The sequence below is a fragment of the Odontesthes bonariensis genome, chromosome 3 (genome assembly GCF_027942865.1).
Source record: "Odontesthes bonariensis isolate fOdoBon6 chromosome 3, fOdoBon6.hap1, whole genome shotgun sequence".
NCBI lineage: Eukaryota > Metazoa > Chordata > Actinopteri > Atheriniformes > Atherinopsidae > Odontesthes > Odontesthes bonariensis.
The window spans coordinates 297,135-313,531 of record NC_134508.1 but is presented as its reverse complement, the minus strand read 5'-3'; the positions used below and the strand labels follow the sequence as shown (position 1 = coordinate 313,531).

Genomic DNA, 16,397 nt, shown 5'->3' with positions numbered 1-16,397 from the left:
GTACATGTTACACCTGCACATGTTACACCTGCACATGTTACACCTGTACATGTTACACCTGTCCATGTTACACCTGTACATGTCACACCTGTCCATGTTACACCTGCACATGTTACACCTGTACATGTTACACCTGTCCATGTTACACCTGTCCATGTTACACCTGTACATGTTACACCTGTACATGTTACACCTGTACATGTTACACCTGTACATCTTACACCAGTACATGTTACACCTGCACATGTTACACCTGCACATGTTACACCTGTCCATGTTACACCTGTACATGTCACACCTGTCCATGTTACACCTGCACATGTTACACCTGTACATGTTACACCTGTCCATGTTACACCTGTACATGTTACACCTGCACATGTTACACCTGCAAATGTTACACCTGCACATGTTACACCTGCACATGTTACACATGCACTTGTTACACCTGCACATGTTACACCTGTACGTGTTACACCTGCACATATTACACCTGCAAATGTTACACCTGTACATGTTACACCTGTACATGTTACACCTGTACATGTTACACCTGCACATGTTACACTTGTACATGTTACGCCTGTACATGTTACATCTGCACGTTACACCTGCACATGTTACACCTGTACATGTTACACCTGTACATGTTACACCTGTACATCTTACACCAGTACATGTTACACCTGCACATGTTACACCTGCACATGTTACACCTGTACATGTTACACCTGTCCATGTTACACCTGTACATGTCACACCTGTCCATGTTACACCTGCACATGTTACACCTGTACATGTTACACCTGTCCATGTTACACCTGTACATGTTACACCTGCACATGTTACACCTGCAAATGTTACACCTGCACATGTTACACCTGCACATGTTACACATGCACATGTTACACCTGCACATGTTACACCTGTACGTGTTACACCTGCACATATTACACCTGCAAATGTTACACCTGTACATGTTACACCTGTACATGTTACACCTGCACATGTTACACTTGTACATGTTACGCCTGTACATGTTACATCTGCACATGTTACACCTGCACATGTTACACCTGTACATGTTACACCTGCACATGTTACACCTAAACATGTTATACCTGCACATATTACACCTGCACATGTTACACCTACACATGTTACACCTGCACATGTTACACCTGTACATGTTACATCTGCACATGTCACACCTGTACATGTTACACCTGTCCATGTTACACCTGTCCTTGTTACACCTGTCCATGTTACACCTGGACATGTTACACCTGGACATGTTACACCTGGACATGTTACACCTGCACATGTTACACCTGGACATGTTACACCTGGACATGTTACACCTGTACATGTTACACCTACACATGTTACACCTGCACATGTTACACCTGCACATGTTACACCTGCACATGTTACACCTGTCCATGTTACACCTGAACATTTTACACCTGTGCATGTTACACCTGTACATGTTACACCTGCAAATGTTACACCTGTACATGTTACACATGTACATGTTACACCTGTACATGTTACACCTGTACATGTTACACCTGCACATGTTACACCTGCACATGTTATACCTGCACATATTACACCTGCACATATTACACCTGCACATGTTACACCTGCACATGTTACACCTGTACATGTTACACCTGCACATGTTACACCTGTCCATGTTACACCTGCACATGTTACACCTGTCCATGTTACACCTGCACATGTCACACCTGTACATGTTACACCTGTACATGTTACACCTGTCCATGTTACACCTGTCCTTGTTACACCTGTCCATGTTACACCTGTACATGTTACACCTGCACATTTTACACCTGCACATGTTACACCTGTACATGTTACACCTGGACATGTTACACCTGCAAATGTTACACCTGCACATGTTACACCTGCACATGTTACACCTGCACATGTTACACCTGTACATGTTACACCTGTCCATGTTACACCTGAACATTTTACACATGTACATGTTACACCTGTACATGTTACACCTGCACATGTTACACCTGTCCAACTCTGTCATCAGCAGGCAGACGGGATGATGTCACTGTGATGTCAGAGAGGGGGGCAGAAGGTCGAGCTGAGGCCTGCGGGACGCTGTGCAGAATATTCACCTGCAAGAAGACCTCAGAAAACATTCTGTCTGTCTACCTGTCCAGGTACCTTTACACCTGTCCTGATACCTTTACACCTGTCATGATACACATCTACCTGTCCTGATACCTTTACACCTGTCATGATACACATCTACCTGTCATGATACCTTTACACCTGTCATGATACACATCTACCTGTCATGATACCTTTACACCTGTCATGATACCCATCTACCTGTCCTGATACCTTTACACCTGTCATGATACACATCTACCTGTCCTGATACCTTTACACCTGTCATGATACACATCTACCTGTCATGATACCTTTACACCTGTCATGATACCCATCTACCTGTCCTGATACCTTTACACCTGTCATGATACACATCTACCTGTCCTGATACCTTTACACCTGTCATGATACACATCTACCTGTCATGATACCTTTACACCTGTCATGATACCCATCTACCTGTCCTGATACCCATCTACCTGTCCTGATACCTTTACACCTGTCATGATACCCATCTACCTGTCATGATACCCATCTACCTGTCCTGATACCTTTACACCTGTCATGATACACATCTACCTGTCCTGATACCTTTACACCTGTCATGATACACATCTACCTGTCCTGATACCTTTACACCTGTCATGATACACATCTACCTGTCATGATACCTTTACACCTGTCATGATACCCATCTACCTGTCCTGATACCTTTACACCTGTCATGATACCCATCTACCTGTCATGATACCCATCTACCTGTCCTGATACCTTTACACCTGTCATGATACATATCTCGCTGTCATGATACCTTTACACCTGTCATGATACCCATCTAGCTGTCATGATACACATCTACCTGTCATGAAACCTTTACACCTGTCATGATACCCATCTAGCTGTCATAATACCCATCTAGCTGTCATGATACCTTTACACCTGTCATGATACCCATCTAGCTGTCATAATACCCATCTACCTGTCATGAAACCTTTACACCTGTCATGATACCCATCTAGCTGTCATAATACACATCTACCTGTCATGAAACCTTTACACCTGTCATGATACCCATCTAGCTGTCATAATACCCATCTACCTGTCATGAAACCTTTACACCTGTCATGATACCCATCTAGCTGTCATAATACCCATCTACCTGTCCTGATACCCATCTACCTGTCCTGATACCCATCTACCTGTCCTGATACCCATCTACCTGTCCTGATACCTTTACACCTGTCATGATACACATCTAGCTGTCCTGATACCCATCTAGCTGTCATGATACCCATCTAGCTGTCCTGATACCTGTCTTCCTGTCCTGATACCTGTCTACCAGTGCATACACCCGTGTGCCCACCTGTGTTTGGACCTTGTTCTGAATGTGATAATCTTTTCCTCCGTCAGGTTCTACTCGGTTCTCCTGCAGAGTCTCCAGGAGTACAGTCCTCCTGTTGTGGCCTCCATCCTGATAAACTCAACCGATCTGTTCTGCTCTGACCTCAGAGGAGTCAACCTGCTGCTTCCACCTTTCACCTCTGCTCTGGAGAGTGTGATGCTCGACAGGTACTACGGAGAAGTTCGTTACTGTGCACTACAGAGAAGTCCGTTACTGTGCACTACAGAGGAGTCCGTTACTGTGCACTACAGAGAAGTCCATTACTGTGCACTACAGAGAAGTCCATTACTGTGCACTACAGAGAAGTCCGTTACTGTGCACTACAGAGGAGTCCGTTACTGTGCACTACAGAGAAGTCCGTTACTGTGCACTACAGAGAAGTCCGTTACTGTGCACTACAGAGAAGTCCGTTACTGTGCACTACAGAGGAGTCCGTTACTGTGAACTACAGAGAAGTCCGTTACTGTGCACTACAGAGAAGTCCGTTACTGTGAACTACAGAGAAGTCCGTTACTGTGAACTACAGAGAAGTCTGTTACCGTTACTGTGCACTACAGAGAAGTCTGTTACCGTTACTGTGCACTACAGAGAAGTCTGTTACCGTTACTGTGCACTACGGAGAAGTCCGTTACTGTGCACTACAGAGAAGTCCGTTACTGTTACTGTGCACTACAGAGAAGTCCGTTACTGTTACTGTGCACTACAGAGAGGTCTGTTACCGTTACTGTGCACTACAGAGAAGTCCGTTACTGTTACTGTGCACTACAGAGAAGTCCGTTACTGTGCACTACAGAGAAGTCCGTTACTGTTACTGTGCACTACAGAGAAGTCCGTTACTGTGCACTACAGAGAAGTCCGTTACTGTGAACTACAGAGAAGTCCGTTACTGTGCACTACAGAGAAGTCCGTTACTGTTACTGTGCACTACAGAGAAGTCCGTTACTGTGCACTACAGAGAAGTCCGTTACTGTGCACTACAGAGAAGTCCGTTACTGTGCACTACAGAGGAGTCCGTTACTGTGCACTACAGAGAAGTCCGTTACTGTGCACTACAGAGAAGTCCGTTACTGTGAACTACAGAGAAGTCCGTTACTGTGCACTACAGAGAAGTCCGTTACTGTGCACTACAGAGAAGTCCGTTACTGTGCACTACAGAGAAGTCCGTTACTGTGCACTACAGAGAAGTCCGTTACTGTGCACTACAGAGAAGTCCGTTACTGTGCACTACAGAGAAGTCCGTTACTGTGCACTACAGAGAAGTCCGTTACTGTGCACTACAGAGAAGTCCGTTACTGTGCACTACAGAGAAGTCCGTTACTGTGCACTACAGAGAAGTCCGTTACTGTGCACTACAGAGAAGTCCGTTACTGTGCACTACAGAGAAGTCCGTTACTGTTACTGTGCACTACAGAGAGGTCTGTTACCGTTACTGTGCACTACAGAGAAGTCCGTTACTGTGCACTACAGAGAAGTCCGTTACTGTGCACTACAGAGAAGTCCGTTACTGTGCACTACAGAGAAGTCCGTTACTGTTACTGTGCACTACAGAGAAGTCCGTTACTGTGCACTACAGAGAAGTCCGTTACTGTTACTGTGAACTACAGAGAAGTCCGTTACTGTGAACTACAGAGAAGTCCGTTACTGTGAACTACAGAGAAGTCCGTTACTGTGCACTACAGAGAAGTCTGTTACCGTTACTGTGCACTACAGAGAAGTCCGTTACTGTGCACTACAGAGAAGTCCGTTACTGTGCACTACAGAGAAGTCCGTTACTGTGCACTACAGAGAAGTCCGTTACTGTGCACTACAGAGAAGTCCGTTACTGTTACTGTGCACTACAGAGAGGTCTGTTACCGTTACTGTGCACTACAGAGAAGTCCGTTACTGTGCACTACAGAGAAGTCCGTTACTGTGCACTACAGAGAAGTCCGTTACTGTGCACTACAGAGAAGTCCGTTACTGTGCACTACAGAGGGGTCCGTTACTGTGCACTACAGAGAAATTCGTTACTGTGCACTACAGAGAAGTCCGTTACTGTGCACTACAGAGAAGTCCGTTACTGTGCACTACAGAGGGGTCCGTTACTGTGCACTACAGAGGAGTCCGTTACTGTGCACTACAGAGGGGTCCGTTACTGTGCACTACAGAGAGGTCCGTTACTGTGCACTACAGAGAAGTCCGTTACTGTGCACTGCAGATAAGTCCTTTTCAGGTCACCTCATCACACTTTACATGTGTTTAGCTGCATGTTTTGGGTGATTTTAATTACATCCTGTTGACTGTTGATCACATTAATAATGAGAATCTAAATTATTCCTTTTTGCATCGTCATTTAAAGCATCACCATAGAAAGATACCGTGCCGTTTTGGCTCCCCCTACAGGTGTGGTATGGTAATGCTGTTCTCTGAAAAACATGGGAGAAGAATCTTAAATTCTATTCTGAATTTAACAGGGAGCCAATGAAGAGGAGTTAAAACTGGAGAAATATGATCTCTGCTGTTAGTTCTCATCAGAACTCTGGCTGCAAAATAAGACAAACGTCAAGCCTCATCCTGCAATTTAACCCATATGTTCTACTCTGGTTGAATTATCTTGATACCATGTCAAAAATACTTTCTGGGAGCATAAAAGTCTCCCCCATGTTGCATAATAACCGGTTTACCTCTAATCAATTAGATATCTTAGCTTTTACTACTAAGTATTTTAGAATAGAAATACTTTATTCATTCAAATTGTCATGCAGCTCAGTTAAATCAGATTCAGGGCCTGGATCTGATTCAGGGCCTGGATCTGATTCAGGGCCTGGATCTGATTCAGGCAGCCGGGGGAGGTCAGTAACAATTCTACTGCAGGCAAAAGGAACAAAGAAAAAATATTATCATCTAATGATTCCCAGTTTTCTTCATTTCATCTTAATTTATAATTCTATTTTCTGTGGTTGATCAGGATGTCATCAAAGTTAAAAATATCTTTATTATAACTTAAATGCCTTGTTTATATCATCTGCAGAAGCTGATTTATGGAATTAAGTTAAATCAAAAGACTTTATTTATCCCAAAGGGAACGGATATCAGCCTGTGTTGTGGTTGTGTTGTTCAGGGATATCAGATTTTATCCTGACAGAAATAACTGCCTGCAGCAGTGAGGATGTTCAGCTGCTGTTATTCAGTTAAGAAGCTGTAAGTCTGCTGCTGCCTGGTCTGTGACAGGAAATGCTTTTACATTTACTATTCTGTGTTCACGAAGGCACAAGCAAAGTAAGTCACATAGACTGAGTTTAGCAGGAGACGATGAAAGTAAAGGTAAGTCCCCATAAGTCTGTAAGTCCCGTCGGTCATAATCATCCCATAAAATGAAATGAGGAGCATCAATGAACCCTTCAACATCACCTGGAATCTCTCTGTTAACGCATGAACACGAGGTCCTCCTTCCCAGAACATTCATCAGCAGACGGTTTTATCCAAAGCAACATGTTAGGGTTACTACCCCTTTAACCCCAGAGAGGAGGGGCCATATCGAAGTAAAATAACTTTGTTACTAACATGCACAAACTGAAAACCACCACCTTCCCCCAAACTGTGGTGCAACTGTAGAATAGGTCAGGGATCAGGGGCTTTGGGGCCGGCTGTAGGAAGACGTTGGAGGGGCAGGGAGGAGTACTTCTGGATAAAAATCTTTTACTTTGAGATGATGTAAACTTTAAACATCATGATAGTAAATATTCTATTGAATTTCTTCCAATGAATAGCCATGAATGCTCCACACTAGGACCCTAGAACCCTAGGGATCCCCCACCTGATCACCAGGTAAATATGTGTCTTTCTGTCTTTCCCAGAGAGCTGACAAGGTTTGAGGGTTTTGTGAATTCAGTGGATTTGAGGCGGGCCACCATCTTCATCTTGTTGTCCCTTCTACCCCTGCCCCATCACTTTGGATCCGTCCAATCACAGGTAACCGTACACCCACCTGATGCTCAGAGGCACACCTCCAGAGTTGATTCCATCACAGTTATGTCCCCCTGCCTGTGCTCAGATCTCTCTGGAAGGAAAGCTAAATGCTGATGATGTCACAGCAGGTAACTTCCTGTCTCTGAAGCCCCGCCTCCTCAATCTTCTGATTGGAGCTCTGCAGACTGAGATGGACATTTCCAACATTCAGCTCATTCTTGGTCAGTCTCTGGTTCCTCCTTCATGACTCCAACAGAATCTCAGGCTGTGTTCGAAACCGCTTACTACATACTACATACTACATACTCATTCGATCAGACAGGATGCAGAGCGTTTACCCACAATGCATTTCGCTCCTGCCCGAGCTGAAATCAGCCGGCCTGAAGCTGATTTCCCTTAAGCTCTAAACTCTGTAAACTTTAGCAACATTTGAAACATTTTCAGGAGAGAAAGTAGTCGTTTAGATCCCCAACGTGTTGAAAACCTGACAAAATACCGGCTGTTTACAATTTTGTTCCCACGAATTCGCCGCTACTAAAACTAGCCGCAGTGAGCTAACGCACTTCCGGTTATTTTCACAAAATAAAATACCCGTTGCCTTTTATCATAGGGAAAGCCATTACCATACAATTGGTGCTTTTGTTTTGAAAACAGGAAGTGAACCTACCCTCGTTGTAGCTAGCTTGAAACTGCCATTTTGACAGGAAATGACGATCGGCGACGTCACGTTACGTTGCATCTTGGGTAGTTTGAGTATGAGTAGTAACCTCATGATGCATACCCAACATTTCAGAGAATCTAGTATGCATCCGGGAACTTAAAAAAGTTAAAGTTAGTAGGAGTAGTGGGAGTAGTAGGAGAAGTAGGCAGTTTCGAACACAGCCTCAGTCTTGACAATCAGTGAACTTTAATATTTTCTGACCTGATGTTTGCGTAGCGGCCATGTTGAATGTGGTTCAGGATTCGACTCGACTCGAGGCTGCGGGCCGACCACAGTGGGTGAGTCTGCCGGTTCTACCCACATGTTCCGTGTCAAGTAAACTAACTTCCTGTAGTTTTAAGGTGTAGAACAAGTCAAAACTCAACCTTTAATTGTTCATGTATTTTTTATCGATAATTTACTCTTAGGTCTTATTTTGCTTCCATAAAATTCATTGTTCCAGACAAGTTGAAATAAAACATCCAGAATATACATTCAGTCCTTTATGTTATTAGTTTGTAGATTAGACTTTTATACACACCAGCATCTGTGTATCTTTTTAACTTTTATCTTAAGGGAAAGGCCCATTCTAGGCCCATATTAGACAAGTTGCGCCACTTGGGGGCGGTTTCCCTTTTATCAAGCTCGAGTCCTCTACCGGAGGCTCGAGTCCTCTACCGGAGGCCTGGGAACTCTTAGCTGTTCCTAGAACTTTACTTTTCTGGACAAAGATCTCTGATGTTGTTCCTGGGATCTGCTGGAGCCACTCTCCCAGTTTGGGGGTTACGGCCCCAGAGCTCCCACTACCTACTTCAGCCCTTGATATTTTTCATGCTTCTTCTTTATGTTGCTGCAACTTGGAATTTCTACATCTATCTCAGCTGCCTTCTTTTGTACTTTGTTGACCACCACAATGCCCGGTTGGTTAGCCCTGAGGAACTCCTTTTTCCCCCGAGCCATCAACCTGTTTAACTCCTCACTGTGGGGCAGGAGGGGCTGTAGGACAGGTGTCAGTCTGTCTAACCAACGTGCAATAATCTTACTTTAATTGTTTTAATCTTACTTTATACTTAAATTTATATTATTTATTTGCATCATTATTACTATTATTACTATTTTCATTACAATTACTAGTATACTATTAATATTATTATTATAATTATTATTATTATTATTATTATTATTATACGGGTGCTGGTGTTGGGTGTTTTCCACTTTTGTCTCTTTTGTACATTTCTGTAATAATAGTGCTGAGCGTGAGTGAGATTTCAATTTCCCTGAGGGAACCTCCCAAAGGGATTAATACAATCATATATCTATCTCTCTCACTAGTCTGGATCTGGAAACCCCACAGTATCTAAGCTTTGTCTTTCTCCACTACCTTTTGGGGTATTTCCCGTTTTGATTTTGGGACTTCCAACCCATACTTGGCACAGATGTTCCTGAACACTATTCCCTACCCCGTGGCCTAAAAACAAATCTCCAAAGGGACTCAACCAGGAGGCATCCTAACCAGATGACATAACCACAATGGGCTGGAAGAGACGGGATTAGTGAGGGATACATGAATGTGGGATGAATATGCATGGAGGCCGGGAGCTTGAGGCGAACAGCAGAAAGACTGATGATGGACTCAATCACATAAGGAGCGATGAATTTAGGAGCCAGTTTTTTTGTTTGTTTGTTTTTGTGGATTTCAGGGCAATGTCAGGGGAATGTCTCTGGCTGCCAACCAAACCTGCTGGGCAGGAGTGAACTGTGTGGGCTGGGACGCGGTGACGATCCGATAGGCGGCAGTTACATTCAGCAGTACCTGGTAGGGCTTCATGGGTTCGGGTCCAAATACGTTGAACTCACTGGAGATAGTGTTGGACCCAGGGAACCTCAAGGTCTCTTTCCTCCTCGGTGAACAGGGGAGAGTGACAACCCAGGGAAGTTTTGAAAGGAGCAATCACCAGGTGCCAGTATGCCCCCCAGGACCCCACCCATAAACTTTGATAGTCTTGAGCCGCTCCATTCGTCTTTGCCATCGGAAACCATCAAGAACTCAAACCCTTCCACTAAGTTAAGGTGCAATTCCAATGAAAATGGTCAGATACAAGGGCTGGACTGAAAATGAATGAAAACGCAACCAATATTCAAGGCCTGGAGTACTATTTATCAGGACCACTTTAAAATAGTTATAGCAGGAAACTAGGGTTGGATCAGTACTTTGGATTAATAGTCTCTGATTTAGATGTTCAACTCTTCAAGATATATGTGTTTCTTATGGTTCTAACTGTGGACCTGTCAGCAAGCACCTTTAGAACCATGATGTAGTTTGGACCCATAACTTGTTTTTTAAACAAATTAGCTTTGAGAGATAACTGTCTTTATTAACAAACAAATAGGTACACAACCTTTCTACCCAATGTGAACCACTCAACTTAACAGTTTATTCTAATATTGAAAACCTTTTTGTAACTTGATAGCTATGGTTCATTCATAGTCCAGGCTGGTGTTAACATCAATTACATCAAATTTCTAGGAGGCAGGTGCCCAGAAGGGTGGGGGCAGTCAAAGCCAAAGGACCAGTGGAGCCAGTGGACCGAGTGCAAAAAGATGGGCCAGACCATTCGGTAGCTAATCGTAAACCATCTTCGAATTAGTTATTCAACTGATTTTTGTAGATTTTTATCTGTGTGTGTGTGTGTTGCCACGGTAACGACCTGTCCAATCAGTTTCAGCTGCAGCTCTGTGGGTTCACGTTGTGCATTTGCTGACTGAGTGTCTGACATCTCAGTGGAAGAGTGACTCAGCGGTGTGTCTGTCTGCTCTGGAAGTATTGGGAGGACTGGCCAAGGTAAACACACTCAAAGCTCAAAGTTGGCTGTGTGCCCGGCCTCGTCTGCAGCTCCTTCATATTCCATACTAACGCTAACCCTTCTAACTCTGTGTTCCTGCAGGTGGAGGTAAAGGTGGAGCAGTCGGAGAGGACACATGCAGTCTGTTCTGTCTGTAGACACATCGTGTTTCAGTGCAGTCGTCCTCCTCCTCTTCACTCCAGAGACCTGCACTCCATCATCGTAGCTGCTTTCTACTGTCTGAACATCTGGGTAACTCATCACCCAGCCCTGCTCGATGACCAGGTAATTGACCAGCAGGTAACTGACCAGCAGCTGACTGACCAGCAGCTGACTGACCAGCAGCTAACTGACCAGCAGGTAACTGACCAGCAGCTAACTAACCAGCAGGTAAATGACCAGCAGCTAACTAACCAGCAGCTAACTGACCAGCAGCTAATTGACCAGCAGGTAACTGACCAGCAGGTAACTGACCAGCAGCTAACTAACCAGCAGCTAACTGACCAGCAGGTAACTGACCAGCAGCTAACTAACCAGCAGGTAACTGACCAGCAGCTAACTGACCAGCAGGTAACTGACCAGCAGCTGACTGACCATTAGCTAACTGACCAGCAGCTGACTGACCAGCAGCTAACTCACCATCAGCTAACTAACCATCAGCTAACTGACCAGATAACCAGCAGCTAACTAACCAGCAGCTAACTGACCAGCAGCTAACTGACCAGCTAACCAGCAGGTAACTAACCAGCTAACCAGCAGCTGACTGACCAGCTAACCAGCAGCTAACTAACCAGCTGGTGACTAACCAGCAGCTAACTAAACAGTAGCTAACTATGCAGTTGGCAAATGACCAGCTAACCAGCAGCTAACTAACCAATAGCTAACTGACGAGCTAACCAGCAGCTGACTGACCAGAAGCTAACTTACCAGCAGGTAACTGATCAGCTGGTAACTCACCAGCAGCTAACTGACCAGCTAACCAGCTGGTAACTAACCAGCTAACCAGCAGCTAACTAACCAGTAGCTAACTAACCAGCTGGTAACTGACCAGCTAACCAGCAGCTAACTAACCAGCAGCTAACTGACCACCTAACCAGCAGCTAACTAACCAGCTAACCAGCAGCTAACTGACCAGCTAACCAGCAGCTAACTAACCAACAGCTGACTGACAATCAGCTAACTGACCAGCAGATAACTAACCAGCAGCTAACTGACCAGCTAACCAGCAGCTGACTGACCAGCAGCTAACTGACCAGCTAACCAGCAGCTAACTAACCAGCTGGTGACTAACCAGCAGCTAACTGACCAGCTAACCAGCAGCTAACTAACCAGCTGGTAACTGACTAGCTAACCAGCAGCTAACTGACCACCTAACCAGCAGCTAACTAACCAGCTGGTAACTAACCAGCTAACCAGCAGCTAACTGATCAGCTAACCAGCAGCTAACTAACCAACAGCTGACTGACAATCAGCTAACTGACCAGCTGGTAACTGACCAGCAGCTAACTGACCAGCTAACCAGCAGCTAACTGACCAGCTAACCAGCAGCTGACTGACCAGCAGCTAACTGACCAGCTAACCAGCAGCTAACTAACCAGCTGGTGACTAACCAGCAGCTAACTGACCAGCTAACCAGCAGCTAACTAACCAGCTGGTAACTCTTTAATGTGTGCTGCCAGGACTGCTTGTCGGAGGTTTTGGAGATCGTGGAATTGGGAATATCGGGCAGTAAGTCCACAAGGGAAGAGAAAGTGAGGCGTAAAGAAGAGAAAGAACTGAACCCGGCTTCTCTGAGGGTGAAGGAGGCAGCTGAAGCCACACTCAGCTGGTGAGCGAATCAAACACACCCGTACAGGTTATAACATGCAGATGTGGGGCCACGTTGTTGTTCTTTCATGGTTAATTAGACTAAAGTAGAGCTGTGTAATGTACCGTCCCTCTACTGTTCACATGTGGAAGTTCAGCAGAAGGAAAGTGTGGTGGAAACCTTCAGAGGGTTCGGGTGTTGTGTCAGTTTGTGTTCAGATTGGATTCAGATTCAGGGTCTTCATGGATCTAACTGCCAGCTGCTCTTCCTGTTTTAGTGTTATGCAGGTTTCAGGAGCGTGCCCATGTGTCGGGGCGTCGCTGAATGAGGACACTCTGATTGGCTGCTGCAGTTTAAGTGAAAGCAGTCTGAAGAAGTTCAGGTATTTTGTGCTGGAAGGTTCAGTGATCTTAGCCATGCTGGATGGAGGACCCGGACCTGAGCAGGGTGAGTCTGGACCCACTGATGCTGAGCCACATTAATCTGTGTCCTGCCAACCCACCAAGATGTAACACTGAGACTAAATGGATGAATTCATGCTGATTGTGTTGATCTTTGGTTTGATGTTTCAGAGCATCCAGTTCTCAGTGTGGTGATCAGGGGACCATCAGGACGTCACACCTGGAGTCTGAAGCTCCAGATGCAGCCAAGAGAGGGACGAGGACCCATACAGGTGAAGAAAATAAACCTCATTACTGATAAATAAGGTCAATAAATAAGGACCATATATGCAGGGTAACACTTCCGAGGACAGGAAGTGTTAACCTGCAAAGCTCAGGCTGAATGTTCTTGGGGGGACTTTGCATTTCCTGAGGTTGAAGCTTTAAGTAGCAGCATCTGCTCAGTTTGTTCAGCTTTCAGTTTTATTATCTTTCAACAGTTTGACCAAAACCAGCACCGCTCAGTCCAAAGTTCTGCTGACATCAGACCTTATGGTGCACAATGATGACATTGAATGAACCACTGCATTTACAGCAGTTTAATTTTAAATTTTTCCCTAACCCTACAACCTGGGTCCAACCACTACAACCTGGGTCCAACCACTACAACCTAAGTCCAACTACTACAACCTGGGTCTAACCACTACAACCTGGGTCCAATTACTACAACCTAGGTCCAACCACTACAACCTGAGTCCAACCACTACAACCTGAGTCCAACCACTACAACCTGGGTCCAACCACTACAACCTAGGTCCAACCACTACAACCTGGGTCCAACCACTACAACCTGAGTCGAACCACTACAACCTGGGTCTAACCACTACAACCTAAGTCCAACCACTACAACCTGGGTCCAACCACTACAACCTAAGTCCAACCACTACAACCTAGGTCCAACCACTACAACTTAGGTCCAACTACTACAACCTTGGTCCAACCACTACAACCTTGGTCCAACCACTACAACCTAGGTCCAACCACTACAACCTTGGTCCAACCACTACAACCTTGGTCCAACCACTACAACCTGGGTCCAACCACTACAACCTAGGTCCAACCACTACAACCTGGGTCCAACTACTACAACCTGGGTCCAATCACTACAACATAGGTCCAACCACTACAACCTGGGTCCAATCACTACAACCTAGGTCCAACCACTACAACCTGGGTCCAATTACTACAACCTGGATCCAATCACTACAACCTAGGTCCAACCACTACAACCTAGGTCCAACTACTGCAACCTGGGTCCAATCACTACAACCTAGGTCCAACCACTACAACCTGGGTTCAATTACTACAACCTGGGACAAACCACTACAACCTGGGTCCAAACACTACAACCTAGGTCCAACCACTACAACTTAGGTCCAACTACTACAACCTGGGTCCAACCACTACAACCTAGGTCCAACCACTACAACCTAGGTCCAACCACTACAACCTAGGTCTAAGGTCCAACCACTACAACCTAAGTCAAACCGATACAACCTAGGTCCAACCACTACAACCTAGGTCTAAGATCCAACCACTACAACCTAGGTTCAACCACTACAACCTGGGTCCAACCACTACAACCTAGGTCAAATCACTACAACCTAGGTCCAATCAATACAACCTAGGTCCAACCACTACAACCTGGGTCCAACCACTACAACCTGGGTCAAATCACTACAACCTAGGTCCAATCAATACAACCTAGGTCCAACCACTACAACCTGGGTCCAACCACTACAACCTAGGTCCAACCACTACAACCTAGGTCCAAGCACTACAACCTAGGTCCAACTACTACAACCTGGGTCCAATCACTACAACCTAGGTCCAATCAATACAACATAGGTCTAACCACTACAACCCGGGTCCAACCACTACAACCTGGGTCAAATCACTACAACCTAGGTCCAATCAATACAACCTAGGTCCAACCACTACAACCTGGGTCCAACCACTACAACCTAGGTCCAACCACTACAACCTAGGTCCAAGCACTACAACCTAGGTCCAACTACTACAACCTGGGTCCAATCACTACAACCTAGGTCCAACCACTACAACCTGGGTCCAATTACTACAACTTGGGTCCAACCACTACAACCTGGGTCCAATCACTACAACCTTGGTCCAACCACTACAACCTGGGTCCAATCACTACAACCTAGGTCCAACCACTACAACTTAGGTCCAACTACTACAACCTTGGTCCAACCACTACAACCTTGGTCCAACCACTACAACCTAGGTCCAACCACTACAACCTTGGTCCAACCACTACAACCTGGGTCCAATCACTACAACCTAGGTCCAACCACTACAACTTAGGTCCAACTACTACAACCTTGGTCCAACCACTACAACCTTGGTCCAACCACTACAACCTAGGTCCAACCACTACAACCTTGGTCCAACCACTACAACCTTGGTCCAACCACTACAACCTTGGTCCAACCACTACAACCTGGGTCCAACCACTACAACCTAGGTCCAACCACTACAACCTGGGTCCAACTACTACAACCTGGGTCCAATCAATACAACATAGGTCCAACCACTACAACCTGGGTCCAATCACTACAACCTAGGTCCAACCACTACAACATGGGTCCAATTACTACAACCTGGATCCAATCACTACAACCTAGGTCCAACCACTACAACCTGGGTCCAACTACTGCAACCTGGGTCCAATCACTACAACCTAGGTCCGACCACTACAACCTAGGTCCAACTACTGCAACCTGGGTCCAATTACTACAACCTGGGACAAACTACTACAACCTGGGTCCAATCACTACAACCTAGGTCCAACCACTACAAATTAGGTCCAACTACTACAACCTGGGTCCAACCACTAAAACCTAGGTCCAACCACTACAACCTAGGTCCAACCACTACAACCTGGGTCCAATCACTACAACATAGGTCCAACCACTACAACCTGGGTCCAATCACTACAACCTAGGTCCAACCACTACAACCTGGGTCCAATTACTACAACCTGGGTCCAATCACTACAACCTAGGTCCAACCACTACAACCTAGGTCCAACTACTGCAACCTGGGTCCAATCACTACAACCTAGGTCCAACCACTA

The 16,397-nt window shown here is 45.4% G+C and overlaps 1 protein-coding gene across 1 annotated transcript in view; it reads left to right on the top strand.

Moving 5' to 3' along the window:
- LOC142377904 (ral GTPase-activating protein subunit beta-like) overlaps positions 1 to 16,397 on the top strand; it is a 139,841-nt gene that overhangs the window by 49,254 nt on the left and 74,190 nt on the right. Inside the window, exons 12-22 of the mRNA XM_075462241.1 lie at positions 2,075 to 2,204; positions 3,568 to 3,726; positions 7,396 to 7,510; positions 7,593 to 7,728; positions 8,445 to 8,506; positions 10,735 to 10,825; positions 10,928 to 11,049; positions 11,153 to 11,335; positions 12,730 to 12,878; positions 13,135 to 13,304; positions 13,430 to 13,530. Of these exons, the coding sequence (XP_075318356.1) occupies positions 2,075 to 2,204; positions 3,568 to 3,726; positions 7,396 to 7,510; positions 7,593 to 7,728; positions 8,445 to 8,506; positions 10,735 to 10,825; positions 10,928 to 11,049; positions 11,153 to 11,335; positions 12,730 to 12,878; positions 13,135 to 13,304; positions 13,430 to 13,530 (1,418 nt within the window). The remainder of the gene's footprint in view (positions 1 to 2,074; positions 2,205 to 3,567; positions 3,727 to 7,395; positions 7,511 to 7,592; positions 7,729 to 8,444; positions 8,507 to 10,734; positions 10,826 to 10,927; positions 11,050 to 11,152; positions 11,336 to 12,729; positions 12,879 to 13,134; positions 13,305 to 13,429; positions 13,531 to 16,397) is intronic.